The 26,987-nt window shown below is 38.8% G+C and overlaps 1 protein-coding gene and 1 long non-coding RNA gene across 13 annotated transcripts in view; one reads left to right on the forward strand and one right to left on the reverse strand.

Moving 5' to 3' along the window:
* Positions 1-26,987, forward strand: part of LOC148004318 (uncharacterized) — a 114,154-nt gene that overhangs the window by 49,380 nt on the left and 37,787 nt on the right. For 3 of the 10 annotated variants that reach the window (XR_015627995.1, XR_015627998.1, XR_015628000.1), the window contains one exon: positions 1,796-1,933. The exons of 6 other annotated variants lie outside the window; for them this stretch is intronic. This is a non-coding gene — a long non-coding RNA (uncharacterized LOC148004318). Of the gene's footprint in view, positions 1-1,795; positions 1,934-2,617; positions 2,675-26,987 lie in introns of all 10 variants that reach the window. One more of the 10 variants, XR_015627997.1, reaches the window with a different exon arrangement.
* The window catches only part of Ppp2r3a (protein phosphatase 2, regulatory subunit B'', alpha), a 140,014-nt gene that overhangs the window by 22,430 nt on the left and 90,597 nt on the right, over positions 1-26,987 (reverse strand). For all 3 annotated transcript variants that reach the window (XM_087562862.1, XM_087562863.1, NM_001012202.2), the window contains 4 exon segments: positions 14,361-14,447; positions 12,079-12,235; positions 8,865-8,913; positions 7,685-7,774 (listed from right to left, as the gene is read on the reverse strand). In XM_087562862.1, coding sequence (XP_087418988.1) covers positions 7,685-7,774; positions 8,865-8,913; positions 12,079-12,235; positions 14,361-14,447 — 383 coding nt within the window.

The raw sequence follows: 26,987 nt of genomic DNA on the forward strand, positions 1-26,987 counted from the left end.
TTGGACTGGAGGGGTGGGGGATCTGGGAGGAGTTGGGGGAGGGGAATTATAATCAGAATGCATTGTATGAAAAAATTATTTTCAATAAAAGAAAAAGGCAGCCCAGCTGGAAGAACATATCCCACCTACAGAGAACAGCTTTTGGGATAGCTTCCACGCCAGTTGTTCGGGGCCCACGTGAAGACCAAGCTGCACATCTCTGCATCTGTGGGGGAGGCCTAGGTCTAGTCTGTGTATGCTCTTTGGTTGTGGTTCAGACTCTGAGAGCCCCAAGGATTCAGGTTAGTGGACTCTGTTGGTCTTTCCGTGGAGTCCCATCTCCTTCAGTTTCCTCCCAGCCCCGCTCCTCCTATTCCCCCACGAGAGTCCTCAGGCTCCCTCCACTGTGGCTGTGGGTTCTCTATCTGTCAGTCAGCTGCTGGTGCCTCTCAGAGGAAACACAGCACTGTTCTTTGGTTTAGGATGTTCTAGCCATCCAGTATTTTTTGTGCTTCCACATGAATTTAAAGGTGCCTTTTCTATTTCTGTGATAAAGAACACTGGAATTTTTATTGGGATGATATTTTGAATCTGTAGATTGCTTTTGGCAAATGGCTGTATAATCTATTTGGGGAATAGAGGAAGGGCTGAGTGACTGTGTAACGATCAGATGAAACCCTAAGCGGACAGCGGATGTGTGTTATTAACATGGGTGTGGCCCTGTCAAGCATCAGTGCGCCATAGCCATGGGAACCTGGCAAAGCCTTCCCTCTCTGGGTCAGGAATGGAGTTGGCAAAGTCTCCCTCTGGTCTAAGTGTGACTGTTGATAATGTTTGCAGGGATGAGTGTGTAGGAATGATAGGTGTGTAAGCCTGGGACTGAGCATCCTGCTCTTGGATGTTTACAGTCTGTGAGAAGATTGCTTGCCTACAGACTCCTCATACCAAAACTAGCCAACCCGACACCCCTCTCCCTAATAAAAGCACTGAAATTCCCCGTTGTTTTGTGATGGTTGGTGTTACTCAATTAGGGTATGCATGGCTCACCTGACCCCAGTCATTTCTCTGTCTTCTGAGGCTCTTTTTATGATGTATTACACTTACTGATTTACACATATCGAATCACCTTACATCTCTATAATGAAGTCAACTCAATCATGGTGTGTCCCTAGACTCTTTGAGTTCTTCTTTTTTCTACCCTTCTGCACCTCTTTTCTTCTACCCTTTCAACCCTCTAGCACTAGATAGGAGAAAAAAAGGATAGAGGAGAAAGGGGGCAATGTTATCACTGGACTCCTTCCTGGTGATTAGGGGTTTGGAGGTCTATGAGGCAAGTTTGATTTTTGCTGTGAGGATATCAGATTTCTTCTTTGCATGTGACTACTTAACAAACCACAACTAATAGCAGCCAGCAAACAACTATCAACTGACACTGCCTCTTGGAGCCTTAGCATTTTTATACGCTCTGAAAAGTCCTAAGATTCCAAACATCACACAATCACAGAAACTATCTGCAGCAAAATCACACCCCTGCTAGAGCACTGGGCAAATCATAGTCAGCTGCTGTGGACAGCCTGAAGCTGCCCATATTCCACACCTGGGATTAAACAAAAACATATAATACTTCTGTTTTTTTTTTTTTTAAAAGAAATCAAAACAGGGTCTCACTATGTAGCCCTAGCTGGTCTGGAACTCTCTGTATAGACCAGGCTGGCTGAGAACTAACAGATCTATATGCCTCTGGAGTGTTGGGATTAAAGATATGTGCCACAACAAATAAGATTAAAATTTTCTTTTGTGTGTGTTTGTATTTCAGTATATATAAAAAAAATTCAAGTACATATTTTCAAAAACACTAAGTGTTTAATTGTGTGTGTGTATCGGGATATCTACATGTAAGTGCATGAGTCCATGGAAGTTTGAAACACTGGATCCTATGGAGCTGGAGGTACAGGTAAGTGTGAGCTGCCTGACATGGGTGTTAGGAGGTGAACTCAGGTCTTCTGCAAGAACAGTATGTGTTCTTTACGTGTGAGCCATCTCTAGTCCCAATACCTGGGCTACTTTCTGTTGCTGATTGTATTACCAATTTTTAATTGATTCAATCTTGTTTCTTATCATAGATGTTTATAATACTTGGTTTTAAGTAGGTAGTTTGTATATATACATCTATACACTTACATTTACATACTTCTTTTAGATTTTCCTTAGTGGAGTAAAAAAAAAAAATCTTAATTTAAAAAAGGTATGGCTTTATACTTTTCTGAACCAGTAGTACCTGTTATAATGCGTCCCTTTTCATTGCTAATTTTAATTTTGTTCTGCTTTTCTCTTTCTCTGTTGGCTAGGGTTTCTTCAATCAGTATTCTCTTTCCAAAGAATCAATTCTTTGTTTTATCCATTTTTTTTTTTTTTTTGAGCTGGGGACCAAACCCAGGGCCTTGCGCTTGCTAGGCAAGCACTCTACCACTGAGCCAAATCCCCAACCCCTGTTTTATCCATTTTTAAAAAATGTTTTCATGTCTTTTTCATTGTTTCCTGCCCTAATCTTGATGCTTTAGGTTTTATCTACTGCTTTTGGGTTTGGTTTGTTCTTGCTTTTTGAAGGTCTTAAGATTTTTTTTCTTTTTAATTTTAGGCACCTGGAACACATAAATGTCCTTTCTAGGACTAGCTTTTGCATCCTCTGGGTTTGGTATGTTTTACTTTCATTTTATCCAATTCTAGGACATTTTTTGGATTCTTTTTTACGTTTTCAGTGATTCTCTCATTATCCAATAGGGAACTATTTAATATTAAGAATTTTTTGGTAGTTTCTCTTGCTGTTGATTTTCGGCTTCATTTCCTTCTGACTAGATAGAATATAAGAAATTATTTGAACTTTCCAATATCTATTGAGAATTACCTTATGCAGTAATATAATATATAATCTACTATTGAGAAAGTACCATAAGCTGTTGAGAAACATATATATTCTGTAATTCTGGGATGGAATGTTTTGTAGGTCTTTGTTAGGAACATTTAGTTTATGATGTCATTTGACTTTATCTAGTAGTATTTGTTACACCTCTATATATTATCATAAAATGTTTTTATTTTATTTTATGTGTATGAGTGTTTTGCCTGCATGCATACATGTGCACCTATGTGTGTTTAGTGCCTTTGGAGGCCAAAAGTATGTCAGGTCCCCTGTAGTTTTAATTAAGGAGGGTTGAGATCCACCACATGGGTGCCAGGACCCAAACCTAAATCCTCTGCAAGAGAAGCATGGACTTTTAAGTGCCGAGCCACCTCTTCTGACACTTGTATTTATAAACATTTAGTAACATTTATGAAACTGGGTACACCTGTGTTCAGTGCATATGTTTAGATTGTAATTTGTTCCCTTAACCAATACTTACTAATCTTTATTTCTTTTGCTAGTTAGTATTGGAGGTCTATTCTGTTAGACATTAGAATAGGTGTATCTGCTTGTCTCCTGGTTTCCTTTGCTTGGAATACCTTTTCTCAACTTTTACCTTAAGATAGTGTTTATTTGTGATAGTGAGGTCTGTTTCTTGGAGGCAATAAATTGATGGACCTTGTTTTAGATCCAATTTGTTAGTCTGTGTCTTTTGATTGAGAAATTGAAGCTATTGGGCTGGAGAGGTGGCTCAGTGGTTAAGAGCACTGACTGCTCTTCCAGAGGTCCTGAGTTCAATTCCCAGCAACCACATGGTAGCTCACAACCATCTGTAATGGGATCTGATGCCCTCTTCCGGTGTGTCTGAAGACAGCTACAGTGTACTTACATATAATAAATGAGAAATTGAAGCTATTAATATTTATACTTACCACTGAAAAGTGTGTATTAATTTCTGTCATTTGTTTTGTAGGTTTAGTCTTTTCCTAATCTTCATTTGCATTATCCACTTTCTAGCATTTTTTAAACCCCTGCACCCTCTCTGGTGTATTTAGCATCCTCTTAAGTCTGAAGAATTCCTCCTAGTGTCATCTGTTTGGCTGGCTTAGCTCTTTAGCCTACTGTTGTCATGGAAGGTCATTTGCCGTCAATCATGACATAGTTTTGCTGAGAATACTCATCTAGGCTGGCAGCTGTGGTCCTCCAGAACTTGAAATACATTCAGAATCTCCTTGTTTATTGAGAAATCTTTTGATATTCTGATGTGTCAGGAGCCATCTAGGATAGGCTAAGGCTAGCAAGTGGCCTTCCTGGAGGCAGCCCACTGTTTTTGCATGAACTAAGATGGGTGAGAGGCAAGGTTTCAAGAGACTTCACCTCAGGATTGCTTCTTGCAGTTGACATGCCTTTCCTTTCATTATTAAATTAATTTAATAATCCCTGGGCACTAGCCCACCCTATTGATCAGATTTCCTACAGATCAACATAAAGATGAACTTTCATGAATTAATGCTATTTAGATGAATTAATGATTCTATAGATTGCTGATTGATTCACTAATTTTAGGAAGATAGTTTCAAGAGAATAGTCTTAGTTGCTTTGCTAGAAAGAGGTAATAAAGTTAGAATCAAGAATAGAATGTGTCCACTCCATAATAGTAAAGGTTGCCTAATAAGAAATATAATGAGCTTTCATAATCACACTAAATAAATAGACTTGGGACAAATCTGTGTTCATATAAAAATTGTTGCATTGAGCTTATACTGAACATATTAGAATGAAACTCTGCTTTGAACTTAATATCAACATCCTTCTGTAACTTCCATTTTATGTAATATTTTATCTCTGAGTTAATTTTCTAAAGAACTTTTTATCTAAGAAGGTATAAAAAGTTCAGAGTAAAGAAATAAAATTGTTGAATGGTTTGAACTGGGGAGCTCTGCCCCATCCATCCATCCATCCATCCATCCATCCATCCATCCATCCATCCATCCATCCAAATGTGTGTGTGTATTTGTCTGTACATGTGTGTAGGTATATGTGTATGTATGTAAGCATGCATGAATACTTATAGAGTGTATAACCACTTTGGTGGTTGGGCCCAACAAAAATGTGAATCTGCTAATGTGTAAATGAGAACATGAATGAAAATGTAAACATATGTATGAATGTATATGTGTCTGTGCATATCTACCTATATAAAGCATTTTAGTTCTTTTTCTTTCTTTCTGGCTCACAAAGAGTTAACCAGCCTACTTAGAGAGGCTTCTGGCTGCCTGGACAGAGAAGGGAGTGAGAGCAGTAAATTTTTTACTTAATTCCCCACTGCTAGGCAGCAGGTGTTAATTGCCCAAGCCAACAGTTTTTAACCAAAGAATAAACAAGGAAGTTTTTAGGATTTTTCTTTAGAAGTTATCAGCATGTATCAAGTATGGTTAGAAAGCTAGAAGGCCAGAGACCATCAGTCTTTAAAGCTACCTCTATGCCCAATGCTGTGTTCTGCTTCCAACTATTCCAGGCCAGGCAATGGGCCTGCCTTTATGTATGATGTGGTGTTTCTCCGTTATGACACAGATTCTGTAGGAGACACCTTGAAGATGCCCTTGAGGCTGGACTGCATGGCTGTGCTTGGCCATGTCCTCTGTTGTGGCAGTGGGGAGCAAGCCTGGTTATGGGAGTTCACTCATGCATTGACAAGTGAGTTAGGGAGAGGTAGAAGCAGTTGGTCGTGTGATATAATATTCTTATTCCTTTTGTTTTTCTTCCTTAGATATGGTGTTTTCTTTTTTTTTTTTTTTGGTTCTTTTTTTTTCGGAGCTGGGGATCGAACCCAGGGCCTTGCGCTTCCTAGGTAAGCGCTCTACCACTGAGCTAAATCCCCAGCCCCCTGGTGTTTTCTTTTTTGATACAGGGTCTCTATATAGTCCAGGCTATCCTGGAGCTTGCTGTATAGATCAGGCTGGCCTCAAACTTAAGAGATCCTCCTGCTTTTGCCTTCCAAGTGCTGGGATTAAAAGTGTGTATATTTCATTATGTATATTTTTTCAATAATTTCTTCCTGAGTGTGAGAATTAGACTGGGAGATGGTTCATTCTGTAAAATGCAAGCCTGAGGACTTACCTTGGCTCTTTGTAACCCATGAAAAAAGCCCAGTTTGGTGGCTTGTGCTGTAAATCCTAGTGCTGGGAAGATGGAGACCTCAGCCAGTTAGCTTAACTGACAAACCCAGGTCCAAGTGACAGCCCCTATCTGAAAAACAAGCAGCTGGCTCCTGAGGCTTTCCACTAGAGGCTGACCTCTGGCCCCATGTCCACACCTGTACCAGCACATATCTTTCTACCCACATGTACACATCAGAAGTATTTTCTTTCTTCATTCATGTTCTCTAAGTTATCTAAGATAAATTACAAACCATTGTATTTAGAATGGTACTTATTTTAAAGTGCAGCTATCCTAAAATGGCTTATTTTCCTATTTCAATTATTTATAAACACAATACTAAGCATTTCAATAACTTAAAATTTTAATTAACTTTGTGTTTGGAAATTTTGCCTATATGTGTATCTATGTACTACATGTGTGCCTGGTTCTTCTAGAGCAGTGGTGACCTTTAATACAGTTCCTCATGCTGTGGTGACCCCAACCATAACTTTATTTTGTTGCTACTTTCTAACTATAATTTTGCTACTGTTATGAATCATAATGTAAACATCTCATATGAAGAATATCTGATATGCAACCCACAAAGGAGCTGTGACCCACAGGTTGAGAACCACTGCTCTAGAGGCTAGATGTGACAAAGAGCTGTTAACTGCCTTGTGGGTGCTGGGAATCAAATCCCAATCATCAGGAAGAACAGCCAGCGCTCTTAGCTGCTGAGTATCTCTCCAGCCTTTTCAATAACTTTTGAATGCAAATTTACATCAAAGAATGCCTCACTGTGTATAGGACATTATTTTACAGGCAAGAGGTCCCTTTGAGAGGGACCTAGATCTCTGGCCTAACCAGGAGACAGTAGTGGAAAGAAATATGTAAATTTACACTATAAATTCAGGCATAGTGAGAGTCCCAAGGAATGGGAGTGATAATTTCAACTGGGAGCATGAGGTTATGATCTTCCATACTTGTCAATCTATTGCTGCTGTTGCTTCTTTGGTATGTTTACACGTATGTGTGTAGGTGAAAGTGCACATTTGTATACGCATGTGGATGGCGGAAGTTGATGTTAGGTGTCTTTACCAAGTGCTCTCCACTGTATTTATGAGGGAGGGTCTCTTGTTAAACATGTCTCACTGATTCCACTAGTCTAGCTATTGCACTAAGACTCCTGTCTGTGTCTCCTGGACATTAGAAGCACAGGAGGGTTCTCAGACCACGGCTTTTATGTAAGTGCTGGTGATCTGAACTCTGGTCCTCACGCTTACATCGAATGGCTTTACCACTGAGCCATCCTTCTAGTCCTACAATTTCCTTTTCCTTCCTTCTTCAATTTACTACACACTAGTGCAGATTATAAAAGAACTAAAATGTGCAGAATTTATCCCATATTTATATTTATCTCAATATAAACACCAGTTCTCTTGCTCACTCCTGGGAGCTGCAGCTCCGCTTTACCTTTATGTGTGCAACAGGCTCCCTTTCACGTCCACGTCACAGCCCATAGCCATGGGCTCTGTGCCTCCCCTTCCAGGACAGAGACAGTGTGACGCATCCTCCTGTGGCTACACTGGGCCATGTTACAAGTGCACGCCATGTTCCTAACAAGCTTTGTGCATGTTTACAAATGTTGGCAACAAAATTTACCTGGTAGGGTTCCGTTTGTCTTCCTCAGAAATCAAAAACCAAACAAAATCTGCATAGCTCATTCTTCCCTCTCTTTGTACAGTTTTCCCTCTGAAGAAAACATATGGTTATAAAATTTCCTGAGCAATTAAGAAATAAAGCAACACCACTCTTTAGAAATTTACTAAATTAAAAAAAACAGAAACAAAAACAAAAGAAGAAAATGATAGCTTCCTCAAGGCTGGATGGTTCAGAAAGCGCAGCCCCTTTGAGGGCTACCTCATCTTTAAGGGTCTGCAAGGTGAAACTAGAAGACATTTGCCTAAATAAAGAAAAAAAAATCCTGTTGCTTTTATGGTGTTAGAGTTTGGCCTTACAGCCCAACAACACAGGCAGCACTCTCCGACCCAGTTACATCCTTACCCTTCTTTTAACTTATTACTTAATTTTTGTGAGACAGGATCTCACTATGTAGCCTTTGGTAGCTGGAACTCAATAAGACCAGGCTGACCTTGAACTCACAGTGTCACCTGCCTTTGTCTCCCAAGTACTGGGATTAAAGGCATGTGCCACCATGCCCAGCTTACTTTTAGTTTTTTGAAACAAGGTCTTATTAAATTGTCTAGGCAGGCTTTGAATTGGCTCTGTGGCCCAGAGAAAGCTTCAGTGTGGTGAGCCTTCTGACTCAGCCTACTAAGTGTCTGGGGATTACAGGCCCACAAAATGGGTCTGGCCCTGGTTTCCCATTTGAAAATCAATGGCATAAGATATTGTTACTCTGCACTTTCTTCCTTCCTTCCTTCCTTCCTTCCTTCCTTCCTTCCTTCCTTCCTCCCTCCCTCCCTCCCTCCCTCCCTCTCTCTCTCTCTTTCTTTCTTTCTTTCTTTTTTGAGATAGGGTTTCTCTGGCTTTCCTGGAACTCTCTCTGTAGACCAGGTTGCCTGAACTCAACAGAGATCTGCCTGCCTCTACCTCCTGAGTGCTGGGATGAAAGGCATGTGCCACCACCACCACCGACGACTGTATAGTTCTTAGATAAACTATGACTTAGTTTCCCTGCCAGGTTGTGCAGAAAGCTTTGCTAAAATAAGATTATTGTAATAGTTTAGTTCATTTTGAAACTCAAGTTGCTTTATTTCATTTTTCTATTAAATTGTTTTGCTAGCCCACTAAATAAAATTCAAAATTTTATTTTTCATACCTTGTTACTGCTCCAGAAAATATTCTTTCAATAATTCTATTTGATGAAGCTAAATATAAATAAAAATTACAGTTAGTTAGAAATATTCCTTAAAAATGTGTTTTCATTTGCTAAAGGTAAACCTAGTAATCTTCCATGAGAATATCAGTAAATTCTTTCCTCCCTTTCTCCCGCTCTCCTTCCTTCCTTTCTTTCCTTTTCTCTTTCTTTGAGACAAGGTTTTAGGTATCCCAGGGTAAACTCTATCTTGCTATATAACTGAGAATGGCCTTGAACTTCTGATCCTCCTGCTATGAGTGCTGGGATTGTAGGTGTGCACCACTGTACACAGTTTATTTCATGCTGGGAATCAAACCCAGGCCAAAATCTAGCCAAGCAAATCCTCAACCCCTAAGTTCTTTAAAATTAGTATACAAAGATTTATTAATTGAGAACTTCCTACCTTTATACACTCTATTTGTGTCCATCCCTCTCCCATCACCATTCTGTAACTCCAAGTGTCCTTTACTCTGTCTCTCCCAGCCATGGTGTCCTCTTCATTTTAGTTCCCAGTTAGCACTTGTCATGTGCACGTGTGTGTAGGGTTTCCCTGGTCATGGGTAAACTACCATGGTAAACACTTGTCATGTGCACGTGTGTGGGGTTTCCCTGGTCATGGGTAAACTACCACTGGTAAACACTTGTCATGTGCACGTGTGTGGGGTTTCCCTGGTCATGGGTAAACTACCATGGTAAACACCTACGGGACAGTGAGTCCTCCTCCTCAGTAATGATCACCCACCAGAATCTGCCCTGTCAAGGGTGGGACCTTGGGGGCCCTGCCTCCATTTGTGCAGGAATTTTGTCTGAGGTCTTACCTGTACTTTATACTTTTTAGAAGGACGAGGTAGGTTTAAATTATCAACCATTAATTTAGGAAAAAAGATCAGGCAAATGGATGTACCTAACAACTGTTTCGTTATTTATATAGTTGAGTTTCAAGTTAATTCTGAACATCCTGACAACTAAGACAAAAATACACAGAATTTGTATTGATTTTATTGTCCAATAAAACAAGACAAATTTTATCCTAGTATTAAATTTAAAGGGAACTGATTGCTTCATTTTACATTGTTACAGGAACTGCACAAGGTAAAATGGAGAATGCTTCTAAGCAGCTTTAGAAAAGATTCCAAGATATACCAGAGACACTTTTCTGACATTCCCTTCTATAAGAGTCTAAGATACAACATTAAAAGAAGCACCACCGGGGTTGGGGATTTAGCTCAGTGGTAGAGCACTTGCCTAGCAAGCGCAAGGCCCTGGGTTCGGTCCCCAGCTCCAGAAAAAAAAAAAAAAAAAAAAAAAAAAAAAAAAAAAAAAAAAGAAGAAGAAGCGCCACCAATGAATGCTTTGCTGCTGCTGTTGTTGTTGGTTCTACTGGGGAGTTGGACATGCTAGGCATGCAACCTACTACTGAGCGTATCTTCAAATAGAATGTTGGTTTTGATGACAGACCCTAGAAAATAGTTATCAGTATACCTTTATAAATCCAAAATAGCCAAAAGGAGAGAGGGCAGGGGGAGTGGGAAGAAGGGAAAAAAATAAGGGGAGAGAGGAGTGAAGGGATCTCTAGACCTGTTATTTAACAAGTACCCTAGGCAATGGAATGCATGCTAAAACTTCAGGATTACCAAGGAATTCAAGAGAGGGTTGCAGCTCCCTGAATCTATCTATTCTGCTATAGGAAGACTACAGGCCTGGGCTACTGTGCTTGGCTCTAGACCAAACCAAATTTCAGTTTCTTAAATGTGCAAAAAGCTCTATGAAACTTGATGATCAGATAAAACTAGCTCTATAGGGTGGAGTGAAGCATAATGGTAGAGCTTTGTCAAGCATACATGAGGTCCTGGGCTTAATCCCCAGTACTGCAAAGATCAATCACTCATGAAGTGGGCTTGTCACATCCCATATTCTAAATGACAGAAAAAACATTTAGCACATTAAAGATTTGTTCTCCACTATCTCTAAAATAACAAAGCCTGATTCAAAGGTTGCTCAGAAGACATTTATAGGATACAGAATATAGAATAAGGATAATCTTATGAGAGAAGAATGAATCAATATACCTTGGTACTTAGTTAAGAATACTTCAAAGGGGGTTTAGAGATGGCTCAGCAGTTAAGACTGCTCTTCCAGAGGTCCTGAGTTCAATTCCCAGCAACCACATGGTGGCTCACAACCATCTGTAATGGGATCTGATGCCCTCTTCTGGTGTCTGAGGACAGCCAAAGTGTACTCATATATATTATATAATAATATATAAATATTATATAATAATAAATACAATAAATAATTTAAGAAAAAAATTGAGCTTTAAAAAAAAGAATATTAAATATCAGGGTCCAACAAGATGGCTTAGTGGGGTAACTCTTTTAATAAAAGAAAGAAAATGAAATTTCTCTGTAAAGAAATTATCTTTCTGGAGTTTAAAAAGTAAGCTTTAAAAGAAAAGATTTCCTTTGTGTGTCTGTACGAGCATGTGAGTAGTGCACATGCCTTCAGAAGCCAGGGAGGTTGTAAGATACCCTGGAGCCAGGGTTAGAGGAGGTTGGGAGCTATGTAATGAGGGTGCTGGGACCCAGACTCTAGAAGAATAGCAAGTACTCTTAGCCACTGAGACATCTCTCCAGTCCTCCAGAAGCAAATTTTTATAAAGAGTCCTTGAAATCTGAGGCAGAACAGCTTGGTTTACATATTGAGTTCTAGGCCAGCCATGGGAACATAGGAGGAGGTTGGGAGGAGTTCATTTTTAGCATTGATAGAAATATTAAGTGAGAAAGTTTTCAAATAGACTTGCATCTAATTATCAGCTTAATGGTACATACTACTACAAAGACTTCCCACTTTTAAAACTGGTTACTTACCGTCAAACTCCTTCTCTGGTCTCTAAGTTTAAAAAATTATCTTTGGCTAGGCGTGGTGGCACACACCTTTAGCCCCAACACTGGAGAGGTGCAGGCAGGCAGATCTCTGAATTTGAGGCCAGCCTCGTCTACAGAGTAAACAAACAAACAAACAAACAAACAAACAAACAACCTTTGTACATTCCCATTTAAAAAGTATTGGCCCTATAAAAAGACTTGGTTTAAGAAAGGGAATTTCTCATAGCAAGGGGAGACAATTTACACAACTTTACCAATAGGTTTATTGTTGCACCTAGAGAGTCACTCACCCTGGTCATTGTATCGAGAGAGATCAGCTTGGCTGATGTATAGGTCATGATCACCATCTAGTTCCCAGAATTTACAATAAATGACATAGAAATGTTCATAAGAGAAGTAATCTGTGATTTGGTTTATATCTTCCTCTTCCTCCAAAAGGGCCAGAGTCTGAAATGGGATGAATAAAAGAATTAATTTTTAAATGATGTTCAACTAGCTTTGGCTATTATAGTCTTGAAAATTTATGTTCATTAACTTAAAATTTTGATTTTGGTACTAAATCAGGAACTATGTGTGTGTGTGTGTGTGTGTGTGGTCTGTGACAGGGTTTCTCTGGGTAGCTCTGGTTGACCTGGAACATGCTCTGGAGACCAAGCTAGTCTCAAATTCAGAGATCCACCTGCCTCTGCCGCCTGAGTACCTGGATTAAAGGTGTGTACCACCACTGCCTGGCCAAAAGAGTAACTCTTTAGTAAGCAGCCCTCTCCTATTCATGTTCTTAAACTAAGGTTCCTTTTTCAAAATATTTTTTCAAAATTACATGAGCAATATTAAAAAGGATAGGAATATACATATGTTTGGTTTTATAATGGAATCAAGTCTATAATAAGTATCTCTTGTGTATATAATTGTGGTTACATATAGTGGCCTGAAACAGAAGGCAGTGGGCAGAGCTAAGGGCTCTGAGCTTTTCTCTGTCTCAGTTTGTACCTCTAGTGGAGATTCCAGAAACAATGGCTTTTGTATCCATAATTTGGTAGTTACCAAAATTATCATTTAAGTGGGTAGAAGAATGAAAACATTTTCATAAACGAGAGAAACTTTAAGAAAACTTAATAGAAGAGTGTGAGGAGTAGTATGAATGGGCTGTCTCCAGCCTGCTGGCTGTGCCTCAGTGCTGGTTACTCAATATCACCTGAGTCTCAAACCAGAGAATTACAAAAGACTTTCTAAAATAACAAAGACTGAGGGGCTACAGGAAGACTCAGGGGTTAAGAGCATTTGCTGCTCTTACAGAGGATCCGGGTTCAATTTTCAGTACCCACATAATAGCTCACAATTATTCACAACCCAGATCCACGGGCTTAATCACCCTCTTCTGACCTCCTCGGGAACAGTCACATGCATAGTACATATACATGCATGCATTAAAAATGAGAAACTGTAATTTTTATGTTATTAAGGAAATTACTGTCTTCTTAACCCAGTCTTTAAATACCTACTGAGAGCCCGGGCAAGCATCAGGTGTTCAGTAACTATAAACATTGATTGTGATGATGACTGTTCATTTCAGGGCAGTGGTTCCCACCCTTCCTAATGCTGCAGTCCCTTAATACAGTTCCTCGTGTGGTGGGACCCTCAAAGGTTACTTTCATTGTTACTTTATAACTACATTTTGCTACTGTTATGAGTTGTAAGGTGGATATCTGACATCAGCATCTGATATGTGAAAGGGTTGTTTGATCCTCCTAAGGAGTTGTGACCCACAGGTTGAGAATCACTGTTACAGAGTAACAAAATTGGTTTATCCATATGGCTTGCTAATTTTCCAGGTCTGTCTCACATGAAGAGAAAGCTAAGGAGGCTGTAGAGCACTGAGGTACTGGTGTTGTTAGTAGAAGCTTCATGTAGTACGGTCCATTTAAAATACTTTTCCTTCAAGTGTGAATCATTCTATTTTCTTTATATATTATCTCGGCAAAAGGCTCCCACTAGTGGTCAGTAGTTTTTCTTTTCTTTTTCATAAAATAACTGAGTAAAATGTATTATTTCTAGCAAGGTAGAGTCATCACTGAAATAATCGAGTCTATATATTTCCATTTCTTTGGCAAGCCCACTTTTCCAACCTGGTTACCATCACGGGAGCCACTGGCCACTCCCACTAGTTGGAAGTTCTTGAACATGGGGACATTTTCTGCTCTGGCTTTGGCTGCGGTGGTGCTGCTTCTTGGAAACCCCTTCCCACTGATATTTTATCTTGCTGAACTCCTGATATTCTGCATGACAGAAAGCAGATGTTTATCCTTCTGAGGCTTCTTCTGCATCTTTTATGGACATACATACGTCTGTCAATTCAGGTGTAGATGTGCACTTCTGTTTTTGTTTCACAGCGTACACCTCCAGGCAGAAATCCCATACTATTTTCATTTTGACAGCTCCTCCCCCACATGTGATAAGTGCTTACAGCCTGGAAGCAGTTGATACTTAGAGCTTTGCAATAGAGTAAGAAAAAAATGTAAGTTAAGTAAAATTATTAAATTGGTCCTTATATATCTTTATATGAGAGGCATACTTGCAAAAAGTTGCTTTTCCTTATCTCTGTTGAAGTAATTTTTCCACTCCAAGATCTGTTGACTGTGTAGAATATTCTCTGAACAACCTGATTTCAAAAGGAAAACAAAACCAATTAAAATCAAGTTCAGATCTCTAATACCCTATTGAAGGCCAGATTATGAATATCTGTAGAACTAATTTAAGCAACAACCTTTGATGTCAATTGCAATTTTGAACAAAAAAATAAAATTATGCGATTTAACCCTACATATATAGTATAAATTTGCCTCTGTAAGAGACATAAATCCTTCATGTTTTCATTTCCTAACCGCTTACATCTCACTCCCATTGTCTCAACTGTGCAGGGATACCTCATTCAAGTAGTGCTCAAGGGCTGTGCACGACGTACAGCATTCAACTTGTGTTGGCTTAATAAGGGGCAAGTCAGAGATGGCTGTTAAACTGGTCTGATTCAAAAGAGCATTATTTTGCTTATTAAAGTTGTATTTGGGACCTAGCTTACTCTCTGAAACCCTCTTACCCTTTCCTCCTATACCCCATCTCTATTTCTTTCTGTCAGCTGATGACCCAGGAACATTTTCTAGGGACCCCACAGTCATCACACTTGCCCAGGATCCAGTAACCAAAGAAAATAAGACTCACCCAACAAAGATAAGACCAAATATTAATATCAAGAAACTCTTCAAACACCATTCTCCAGGTGACTAGATCCCAGCACAAGAAGGAAACAGGTACAGCATTTTAATATATAACAAAATAGACTTCAAACCAAAATTAATCAGAAGAGATAGGAAAGGGAACTACATACTCACTCATTAAAGGAAAAAAAAACATCAAGAGGATACTGAAATTCTAAACATTTATGTGCCAACCACAGGACCCAATTTCATAAAAGAAACACTAGTACAGCTTAAAAATCACATATTGACCTTTATAGAGTATAGTGGGTGACTTCAATATCCAACTCTTGCCAACAGAAAGGTCATCTAGACCCAAACTAAACAGAAATGCTGGACTTAAATGTTATAAATCAAAGAGATGTAGTAGACATCTACTGAACATTTCACCCAAACACAAAAGAATATACTACTCTCTTCTCAGTAGCTCATGGAACTTCCTCCAAAATTGATCACATCCTTGGATATGAAGCAAGTCTCAACAGATATAAGAAAACTGAAGTAACATCCAGCCTTCTACTTGACCACCACAGATTAAAGCTGGATGTCAACAAAAGAAATGTACTAAGTGCTTACATTAAAACAAACAAATAAAAACAAAATGAAAACAAAACAAAACACCCGGAGAGAGTAATTTAGTGACACACCTGAAACCCTAGAGCAACAAGAAATAATACTTCAAAGAAGTAGATGGTAAGAAATAACCAAATTCAGGAATGAAATCATTGTAATAAAACAGACAAAGAATTAATGAAACAAAGAGTTGGTTCTTTGAGAAAAATCAACAAAATGGAAAAAGCCTTAGCCAAAGTAACGAAAGACTGAGGGAGAATATCCAAATTAATAAAATTAAGAGTGAAAGGTGAATATTAGAACAGATGCTGAAGAAGTTCAAAGAATCATAAGGATAAACTTTTCAGCTCTATACTGTGCCAAACTGAGACACTTAAAAGAATACCAAGTAAACAATTTAAAGAGACCCGTAATTCCATGTCCCCTAGAGAAATTAAAGACTTCCAACTTGGGGCAGCACAGGGGTGTGCAGGAAGTGGGGGAGAGGAAGCGAAGTCCAGGGCCAGATTGATTCAGCATATATACCATACCTTCAAGGAAGAATTAATAGCAATATTCCTCAAATTTATTCTGCAAAATAGACATTGGGGGACCATTTTCCAATTCTTTTTATAAGGTCACTATTACCCTGATATCTAAACCATACAAAGAGCCAAAAAAGCTATATAGATCAATATTCCCCATGGATGTTGATGCAAAGATTCTACATAAAATACTTGCAATTTAAGGGGGTTGGGGATTTAGCTCAGCGGTAGAGCACTTGCCTAGCAAGCGCAAGGCCCTGGGTTCAGTCCCCAGCTCCGAAAAAAAAGAAAAAAGAAAAAAAAATACTTGCAATTTAAATCCTAGAACACACCAAAAACAGTCTCCACCATGAGCAAGTTGGCTTCACTCCAGAGATACAGGGATGAGTCAACGCATGTAAATCAGTAAACATAACCCACCAGATAAATAGATTGAAAGATAAAAAATTACATGATCATCTTATTAGATGCAGAAAAAAAATGCAGCATACCTTCATGATAAAAGTCCTGGAGAGACTAGGAATACAAGGGACATATGTAACAAAGGCAACACTAGAGCCAATATCAATCTAAACAGAAACTCAAATACTTTTTACCAAAACCAAGGGCAAGACAAGGATATTCACTCACTTCGTATTTATTCAGTATAGTACTTAGCTAGAACAATAAGACAGCTAAATAAAGGGAATGCAAATAGGAAAGGAAGAAATCAAAATATCTTTATTTGCAGATGATATATGCATAAAGGATTCTTAAAATCCCACCAGGAAATTTCTACAGTTCACAAACACTTCCAGCAAAGTACCAGGATATAAAACTGATACATAAACACACAAAAAAGAATCAGTAGGCCTTATATACAAATGACAGTATGAGAGAGATACCAACTATCTTTTACTATAACCTAAAATTTCTTTTGGGATAACTCTAATTAATTAAGCAAGTTAGACCTGAGTAATAAAAACTTTAAGCCATTGACAAGATAAACTGAAGAGACCAGAAGATGGAAAAAATCTCCCATGCTCATGGATTGGTAGGATTAATATTAAAAAATGGTCATCTTATCAAAAGCATTCTACAGATTCAATCCCCATCAAAATTCCAACAAAATTATTCACAGAAATTTATTTAAACTTCATCTGGAAAGATTAAAAATCCAGGATAGCTAAAACAATTCTGAATAATAAAAACAACTTCTGGGGTTGGGGATTTAGCTCAGTGGTAGAGCGCTTGCCTAGGAGCAAGGCCCTGGGTTCGGTCCCCAGCTCCGAAAAAAAGAACCAAAAAAAAAAAAACCAAAAAAAACAAAACAAAACAAAAAAACAAAAAAACTTCTGTAGGTATACACCATCCCAGATTTCAATTCATTCCACAGAGCTATAGTAATAAACACAGTATGGTATTATCATAAAAACAGACATGCTGATCAATGAAACTGAAGATCCAGAAACACTTTTGATCATCTGATTTTGACAAAAAGGCAGAGAATACATACTGGGGAAAAAGGCATCTTCAACAATTGGTGCTGGGTGAACTGGATGGGTAGAATAAATCAGATCCACGTTTATCATCCTATACAAAACTCAATTTAAAGATCAAGGACCTCATCATAAGATCGGACATCCTGAATCTGATAAAATGAAACTGGGGAATATACTCAAACCAATTGTCACAGAAAAGGACTTTCTCAATAAGACACTGATAGCCCAGTTACTGAGACCGGAAATAATAAAAGGGACTTCATGAAGCCGAAAAGCCTGTGTATGGCAAAGGGCATTGTCACTTGGGGAAAGCAGCAGTTGACAAAGTGAGAAAAAACCTTTATTAATTATACATTTGATAGAGGATTGATATCTAAAATAAAGAATCAAAATTACAGAACAACAAGAAAACAACCCAAATAAAAAATGTGGTACAGAACTAAGCAGCGAATTCTCAAAAGAGGAAACACAAATTGCTGGGAAACATTTAAAAATATGGGGCTGGAGAGATGGCTCAGCCGTTAAAGGCTAGGCTCACAACCAAAAAATATGTTCAACATTTTCAGCCATCAGAGTACTGCAAAGTAAAACTGCTTTGAGATTTCATCTTACCATAGAATTCAAGATCAATGAAACATGACAACACATGCTGGCAGGGATTCAGGTAAAGGGAACATCCATCCATCATTGGTGGTGGGAGTGCAAGCTAGTAAAGCCACCTTGGAAATCAGTGTGGCAGTTTCTCAGGAAGCTGGGATCAATCTATCTCAAAACCCAGCTATACTAGGCTTGGGCATCTACCCCAAAGGATTCTACATCCCACTGCAGAGACACCTGCTTCTCCATGGTCATTGTTTCTCCAGTCATAACATCCAGACATTGAAAACAGTAAACACGCTCACCAACTGGTGACGGAGTAACGGAAATGGTGCATTTACACACAAAATACTATTTACCTGTTAAGACAACTGAATTATGAGATATCACATAAATAGATGGAGCTAGAATAAAAATGATCCTGAGTGAGGTAACCCAGGTCCAAAGAGACAAATATTGTGTGTTTTCTCTTATAAGTGGATTTTAGCTTTTAAGCCTTCAATGTGTGTGCTACACTCTGAAAAACTACAGAGGTTAAGTATTGAGTAAAGGACTGGCAGGGAGGAAAGGTTCTCCAAAAAAAGGAGAAGTAAGATAAATAGGGAGAGGGATGGAAGAGAAGCGTAAAGGAGGGAGGCACAACTAACACTAAAGGACATTTAAAAACTATGGGAACCTACTCCTGTAGAAATATTCTAAAATATATACATATATGAAAGAAATCTACGTTACAGGGGACACAATGCCTTGACATCTTATGGTACCAAGTTAAATAAAACCTTCCGTGTCAGAACAGAGTCACAGCGTGTTGAGTCTTTGGCCCTGTGGTAGTCCCAAATCTCACAGGTTATTATCAAGGCCATCGGTAATTCTGTACAGCCTAACAGCCCCTACTGCTGACCACAATATGTCATCAAACACAGAAAACTAGAGCTAGTGTTAACTAGAAGCTTCACTCCTACTGACTAGAATTCATGGTTTTGGAATCTATTGATGCTACCAGAGGAGAAGGATAATCATCAGTATTTTCTAGCTACAAAACCTGGTCACTTTTAACAGGAGCTTGCCTTCAAGATATATTAGTATAATAATGGCACAGATGTTATAGGAGTAACCAACTATGGTTTTTTGTTTTTTGTTTTTTGACAAAAGGCCTACTTCATGTGATGGAACTCATTTCTGACACTGCACACACATGACCTGGCACAAGTGTGAGGGTCAGAGGATAACCTTTGGAATTTGGTTATTTCCACCTAGTTAGTCCAGAAATTGAACTAAGGTCATTATGCTTGGTGTTAGATGCCTTTAATGGCTGAACCATCTTGCTAGCCCTCAAAGTCAATATCAATATATGCATAAAATTTTTCTTGTTCAGTATCACTAGAGTTTTGAATAAATTCATTTCTTGATTTAGACTATAAACTTAATTTTAAGTATGAATATTATTTATGGAAGCAAAACATTATAAAACTTTGATCTACATTAGTTTTTCCTCCTTTCTACTTAAATAAAATTTAGGTGTGTTTATGTGTAGATGGGGATATTTGCACCTATGTGTAAGTGGGTGCCCATGGAGTTCAGAAGAGGGCATTGGATTCCCCCGGAGCTGGAGTCTCAGGTAGTTGTGAGTGGCTCATGTGGGTCTTGGAACCAAATTCTGATCCTTTGGAAGAGCAGTACGTGCTCTTAACCATGGAGATACCTTTCCACTTCCTCCCTGCCTTGTACCTTTTGGCAGAATTTTAAATTTTTAGGAATTTAAAAGTTTTATGCGATAGGAGACGGCTCAGTGACTAAGAACACTTGCTGCTCTTACAGGGGACCTAAGTTTGGTTCTAGCACCCACAACCGTCTGATCCAGGGGATCTGATGCCCTCTTCTGTCCTTTGTGATATGAGGCATGCATGTGACACATATACATACATACAGGCAAGACACATATGTAAAATTAAACAAAACCACCTAAGTCTGTTAGGTGTGTTCTGTTGTGAGTCTTTGCTCGGCTGCTTTGTTAGCAGTGTAAAATAACAAACACACTTGTCTCTTCCCTCTCCCCAGTCTCCACATTCTGAGACCCAGCTTCATAGTATATTTATTGTTTCTCCATTACTGAAGTAGGGCTACCATCTAGTGGCGGAAGCATGTAGCAGCTGGCTCTCCATTTTGCTTGCTATTTTAACAACTTTGCCACAATTTGAAATATAAAAAATAGCAAGGATCATTCTTTACTACTAGTGAGAAGGATAAGGCTGACAATCTTTCACCAAGACCTCTAGTCATGTTGACAGACAAGATGAATCCTGAGTCAGTTCCCTTTTTCGTATATATGAAGACGGAAAGTAATTCATGATATAGGCTGCCAGGAAAGGAAATGTTTGGCTCTACTACATGCTATTTCTGAAAGTAGATGACATACAGAGAGGAATTAAAGAGTTCTAACTATAGGTGATGAGTGCAGGTAAACAGTCACGCAATGGAAGCCTGGCTCTTCTACCTCGAAAGCACAGTGGGTGGATCGCCAGTTCATTCTTTGACTGTGAGAGCTCTGAAATTTCTTCAAGGTCTTTCTAAATAATTTGGACATCTATACAATGTTTCTAAAAAAGCAATTTATTTCTGTGTCAAGAGAAAAGGGAACAAGTTTAAAAGCTCTCAGAGGTGAGAAGTATCTACTGCACAGCTTAGCAGTTTTAGCTTAAAGTGATAGATCCAGGCCAAGTGCGACACTGAGTACACCACTGAGATGCCATCTGTGCGAGCCTCAGAATAACTTCACTGCTGGAGCCACTGCCAGCAGGAACTCTTTGAAGGCTCACTGCTCACTTAAAAAACTTAAATGGGCCACCTCCTTTTCCAAGTGCTGGCATATGTTGGCATACTTAAGCAGTGCATTTATTCGCTAACAATCTCTTGGCCCAACATGTAAAACTGTAATTCAAAGGCTATAATTTGTTGGTATTCATATTTTTATTTTCATTCACTGTCAAAATGGCTTATTTTTTCAGTTGGTAACTTTTTCAGGAAATCAGGAATACAGGCTGACTTTTGGAGTACTTTCTTACCTAGCTGATGTTCTCTCTAGTCTTAAAACACTGACAAAATAGTTACCGAGACAGAATGTATATTCCGATTTCACAGACCTTTATAATCTATTAATTATGATCTTCACTGTTTTTGCTATGAGTGGGATGTTTCTTTAGTTTGGTCACTTTCATGCCCAAGAATATAATTAGTCACTTTTGTACTAGAGCGTAAGTTGCATTTGTTCTAGAAAAACCTCATTTGTACAAACTTAATACTAAGGTTTCAGCAACTTCACACTATTATTTGGCTAGACTTCATAGTAGAAAGGGCTTTGGAAAGAACAGGTAACCAATACAAAGTTCTGTCTTCAGGTACTCACTGTTATACTTTTGTTTGACTTATGTTGTCCCACTAGGACACTGTGAGTGTCAGACAAGTGCTCACCACTGAGCCTCACCCATTTCCAGACTTCATTGTTGTGTGCTTTCTCTGCTTGTTTCTTTAGGGTGATGGTGTGATAAAATTACCACAGTAGTCATTCCATTATCTCAGTGTGCACAGACTCACATTATGTACTTCAAGTAAGTCTTGATACTCTTAAGATGCTATTTTACTGCTACAAATAGTTTACAGTTTAGTTCCTACTTCTGAATAATAAGATTCATTTTTCTAAATTGAAGACAGTATAATGCTAACATAAATATATGCATTTCATATATATAAGAATAATATGCAAATACCATGAAAATGGTAACAGCAGAGATGGTTAATTATATTCTCTGAGTGACTAGTATAGTTTTTTCCTTTGTCCAACAATTATTAAACTGATAGAATTTCCTAAAAAGTGGGATTTTTATAACTTTTTTCTTTAAAAACCATAAACTTTGTGGACACTAGTTGCTGGAAGACCAGACTGCTATAAATGTCAAAAAATAGCAAACTAGAAAGAATGAAGAACGTTTATCCCTTTATTTTTCTGTTCATTAACCTCTTTTCTATAAATAAATTCTAAATAAAACACTATTTCTGTGAGTATGTGTGTGTGTTTTCTTTTTTTTTTTTTTTTTCCTTTTTTGAGACAGGACTTTGATCCATAGCCCAGGCTGGCACCAACTTCAGATCCCTTTGCCTTGGCCTCTGAAATTTCTGGGATTATAAGGAAACACTGAAAAACTTAAATTATGCTGTTAATGTGCCCTGCGCTTACAGAACAGCCAATGACCAAAGCTCAATAATTCCCATTGGATCTGCAGAATTAATGTAGAGTTCTTCTAAAAGCACGCGTGTGTGTGTGTGTGTGTGTGCGCACATGCATGCATGTTTGCATGCACCTGCATACACACATGTGGAGTCTGGTGTGTGCGCACACACATGCATACATGTTTGCATGCACCTGCATACACACACATGGAGGCCAGAGAACAGCCTGTGGCAGGTAGTTATGTCCTTCTGTGTGGTCTCTGGGGGCTGAACTCCAGTCATAACATAAAGGCAAGCGCCTTTAACTGCTGAGTCATCTCATGAATATATACTCCTTAAGTAAGAATGATTTCATGGGGCCAGTTGTATACTTGTCTAGTCTCATAAAATAAAAATATTTAAAAATAGAATTATTTCTCTCACTTAATAAATATTTAATGTGCATCTATTAAGTGACATTCGAGTACTAGGGCCAGATAAATGAAATATAGAAAATAAAGTCCCTGTTCTCAAGTAGTTTATATTATAGAGGAGACAGATAATAAGCAAAAACATTAAATATCAGAAAAGAGTTATAAAATAAAGCAGGAAGAGTTCAGGCTGTCTAAGCAAGTATGTGGAAGTACGTGTGAGTGTGGGTGAGAATGTGTAGAGGGGCAGCATTCTGGGTCAAGGAAAGAGGAAGAGCAAAGCATCTAAGTAGAAAAGGCCTTGCCCAGACACAGTGAGGAGAGACAGAATTACTATCATCAAGCAAGGTTGGTTCAACATAAGCAAATTAATATGTATATTTAACCACATAACTATACACATGGACAGAAATCATATGGTCATCTTGATAGATGCAGAGCAGGAATTTAACAAGTTAAACAAGCCTTAATGATAAAAGTACTGGAGAAATTAGAAATAAATGGAGCATACACAAAATAGTAAAGCTTCTATGTGACATAACTTTAACATAGCAATATAATAAAGGGAGAAAAAGATTCTCTAAAAATGTGGAACAAGACAAGGATGTTCACTCTCTCCCCTCTTCCAAGACTTAGCTAGAGCTGTAAGAAAAGAGAAAGACATAAAAGGGATACAGCCAGGAAGGGAAGAAGTAAAGTTTTTTATTTGCAGATGACAAGATTCTTCCATCCACCAGAAAAATTCCTAGATGTAATAAATATTCAGTCAGTTGCAAGACGGAATCAACGTATAAAAATCAACACCTTTTATAAATATGAGAAAAAACTTGATGAGAAAGAAATTAGAGAAAATATCCCATTCAGGATAATGCCCATGGGCCCCCAATAAATTAATATTATTTATTAATTTTTATAATTTTTATAAGATCTTAACTTGCCTTGTCTGAAATATGATGGATAAATAAATAGGAATAAATCTAAGAAGGTAAAAGATCTCTACACAAAACTCTTTAAGCTAATCAAAGAAACAGAGATGAGAGAATGACTTTTTATGCTTCTGGATTGGCAGAATTAATATTGTGAAAGTGGTTACAGAGTCAATGCAATCCTTATCAATGGCATTCTTCACAGAACGAGAAAAAAAGTCAGCTTAAATTCATATGGAAACAGAAGACCATGAACACCTAAGCAATCCTAAGCAGAAAGAACAATGCAATGATAATATACATTCTTAACCTCAAATATGCTACACAGTCAGTGACAGAGGCAGAATACACTGGCACGAAACCAAAGTCAGCCAGTGAAACACATAGAAGATAGACCCTGAAATAAACCCATATATCTATGGACAACAGACCTAATTTTTGACAAAATGTCAAGACCATACACTGTTTGATACAGTGCTGGCACCAGTAGATGAATGAAATCAGATCTACACACACACACACACACACACACACACACACACACACACACACACACACACACAACCTTCTGTCAACATGTGGAGTGAGCTAATTCTAAGTGGACCAAGGACCTTAATTTAAATCCTGAAATGATTAAACTGTGAGAGGAAAACAAATATTTAAGGATACAGCTACAAGAAAGAATTTTCTTTTCTTTTTTTCGAAGCTGGGGACCGAACACCAGGGCCTTGCGCTGGCAAGCGCTCTACCTCTGAGCTAAATCCCCAACCCCAAGAAAGAATTTTCTTAATAAAACCCCAATAGCACAGAAAATAGTCTTAAGAATTAACAAATGGATTTTGATATAAAGTTTAAGAGTTATTACATGGGGCTGGAGAGATGGCTCAGTGGTTAGAGCTCCGGCTGCTCTCCCAGAGGTCCTGAGTTCAATTCCCAGCAACCACATGGTGGCTCACAACCATCTGTAATGAGATCTGATGCCCTCTTCTGGAGTGTCTGAAGACAGCTACAGTGTACTTATATATAATAAATAAATAAAATCTTAAAAAAAAAAAGAAAGAAAAAGAGTTATTACATACCAAGTAAATCTATCAGTTAAGTGATCAGAACCCTATGGAATCAGAGAAAAATCTTTATCCATCATATTTCAGACAAGGCAAGTTAAGATCTTATAAAAATTATAAAAATGAAGCTTCCAAACTCTTAAACGGACAATCAATAAATAGGACAATGAAATAAACACAGTTCTGAGAAGAAGAAACACAAGGCCGGGAAGATGGCTCAGCTCAACAAGCATGAGGACCTGACTTCAGATTGCCAGCAGTCACACAGATACTGGACATGATGGCTGGTGCATGCCTGGAACCCAGGTCTGGAATTGGGGCAGAGAGGTGGGTCCCTAGGGTTAGCTAATTAGGGCCAGCCAGTCCAGCTAATTAGTGATCTCTAGGCCCAGTGAGAGCTCTGCCTCAAAAAATAAAGTGGAAAATGACAGAGGAAGATACTTTCTATGGATTTCTGGCATGCACATGCACACACACACACACACACACACACACACACACACACACACACACACAGAGAGAGAGAGAGAGAGAGAGAGAGAGAGAGAGAGAGAGAGAGAGAGAGAGAGAGAGAGAGAGGAGAACATACCAGGTAGTAGTAATATTAACTTTAGTATTAGATTTGAGGCCTAATTCACAGGATGAAATTTATGTCTGATAGTTGGTCCAAGCCCATTATGCGAGGTTACAGATCTTACTGGAGAATCTACTGTAGTCTTGTAAATGGACATGTGTCAGCTTTCTAAATATTTATGTTTACAGCAGAGACTGTGCTGTTCTCAGTGTTGTTCAAAGAAGCTTCTCTTTACACTGAGTGGTGGTAAATATACTCAACTGGTAAAAATGCTGAAAATGTTTGAGTGGTTAGACTCAAACAAGACCCTTTCCAAGGCCACGGGAATGAGGAAGAGGGAGTGGAAAGAACGTCAGAGCCAGAGGATGGGAGGACGGCTGTCTTCTGGACATGACACCATGCAGTGGCCATAGCAATCACCAACTCTCAGAGATGTAGTCATCTGCACTAGGCTTATAGGATACTGGTTCCATCAACATTTCACTGTGCATAAGGAAAGGGTCAGTGAGGCTCCGCCTCTTTCTCAGTGATATTGGCAGTCAATGCTTGGCTGGAGAGATGTGAATCTTTTTTCTTCAGTGATGTAGCCACTGACTAAGTTAGCTGCCCATGCTCTATTAAATAACTTCCTCCCATGCTGCTGTGACCAACTCCAGTTGAACTCAGTGGGTCCCAAACAACAGAGAGACCTGAACGCTAGAGGGGAAGGGGTTAAGCAGGAGTGGGAGGGGGAACAAAGAGGGTAATGGGAGAGGATTATGATTGAATACACTGTATACAATCTCTGAAATTATCCATGAGGAATCTGTCTCAAGGCATGATTCACCATTATTTTCCTCCTCCTCCTTCATTATTATGATTTGACCCAGGATCTCACCCAGTAGCCCAGGCTGGCCTGGAACTCATACGGCCAAATCTGGTCTTGAACTTGCTTGTGATTCTTCAGTGTCAGGATAATTTAAGCATGAACCACTATGCTTGGCTTCACTTTTAAATACAGTGAAAAATCCTTTGTTCTCGATATTAGAATCTATCCTCTGTAAAAATTTCTCCTCACCCCAATAAAGGTTGGAAAAAAGTACTCAACTATGTGTTTCCTTAGTCTCCAGGGAAATGCAAATTAAAACTATTTTGTGATTCTATCATATCTCAGCTAGAAGAGTCATCACCAAGAAAAGAGACAAAAAGAAAACAAGCTGGAGAGAGGGCTCAGTGGTTAAGCATGTGCTGCTCTTCTAAAGACCCAGAGTTTAGACAGATCCTAGCATCCATGTCAGGTGGCTTACAGCTGTCAGGAAACCCCACACCTCTTCTGGCCACTGTAGGTGTGCCGAGCCTATATTCTGGCAAACATGTAAACATGCATGCATACCATGCACGTTGTAGTCGGATTGAGTAAGACTGGCCCCACAGGTTCATATGTTTAAATGCTTAGTTCCCAGTTACTGAGTCATTTAGGGAGGATTGGAAGCTGTGGCCTTGTTGGAGAGATGTTTCTATGGAGGTGGGCTTTGAAGTGTTAGAAGCCCACAGGAGACAGACAACCCTCTGCCTCCATCTTGAGGATCACATGTA

The sequence above is a fragment of the Rattus norvegicus genome, chromosome 8 (genome assembly GCF_021556685.1).
Source record: "Rattus norvegicus strain SHRSP/BbbUtx chromosome 8, alternate assembly SHRSP_T2T, whole genome shotgun sequence".
NCBI lineage: Eukaryota > Metazoa > Chordata > Mammalia > Rodentia > Muridae > Rattus > Rattus norvegicus.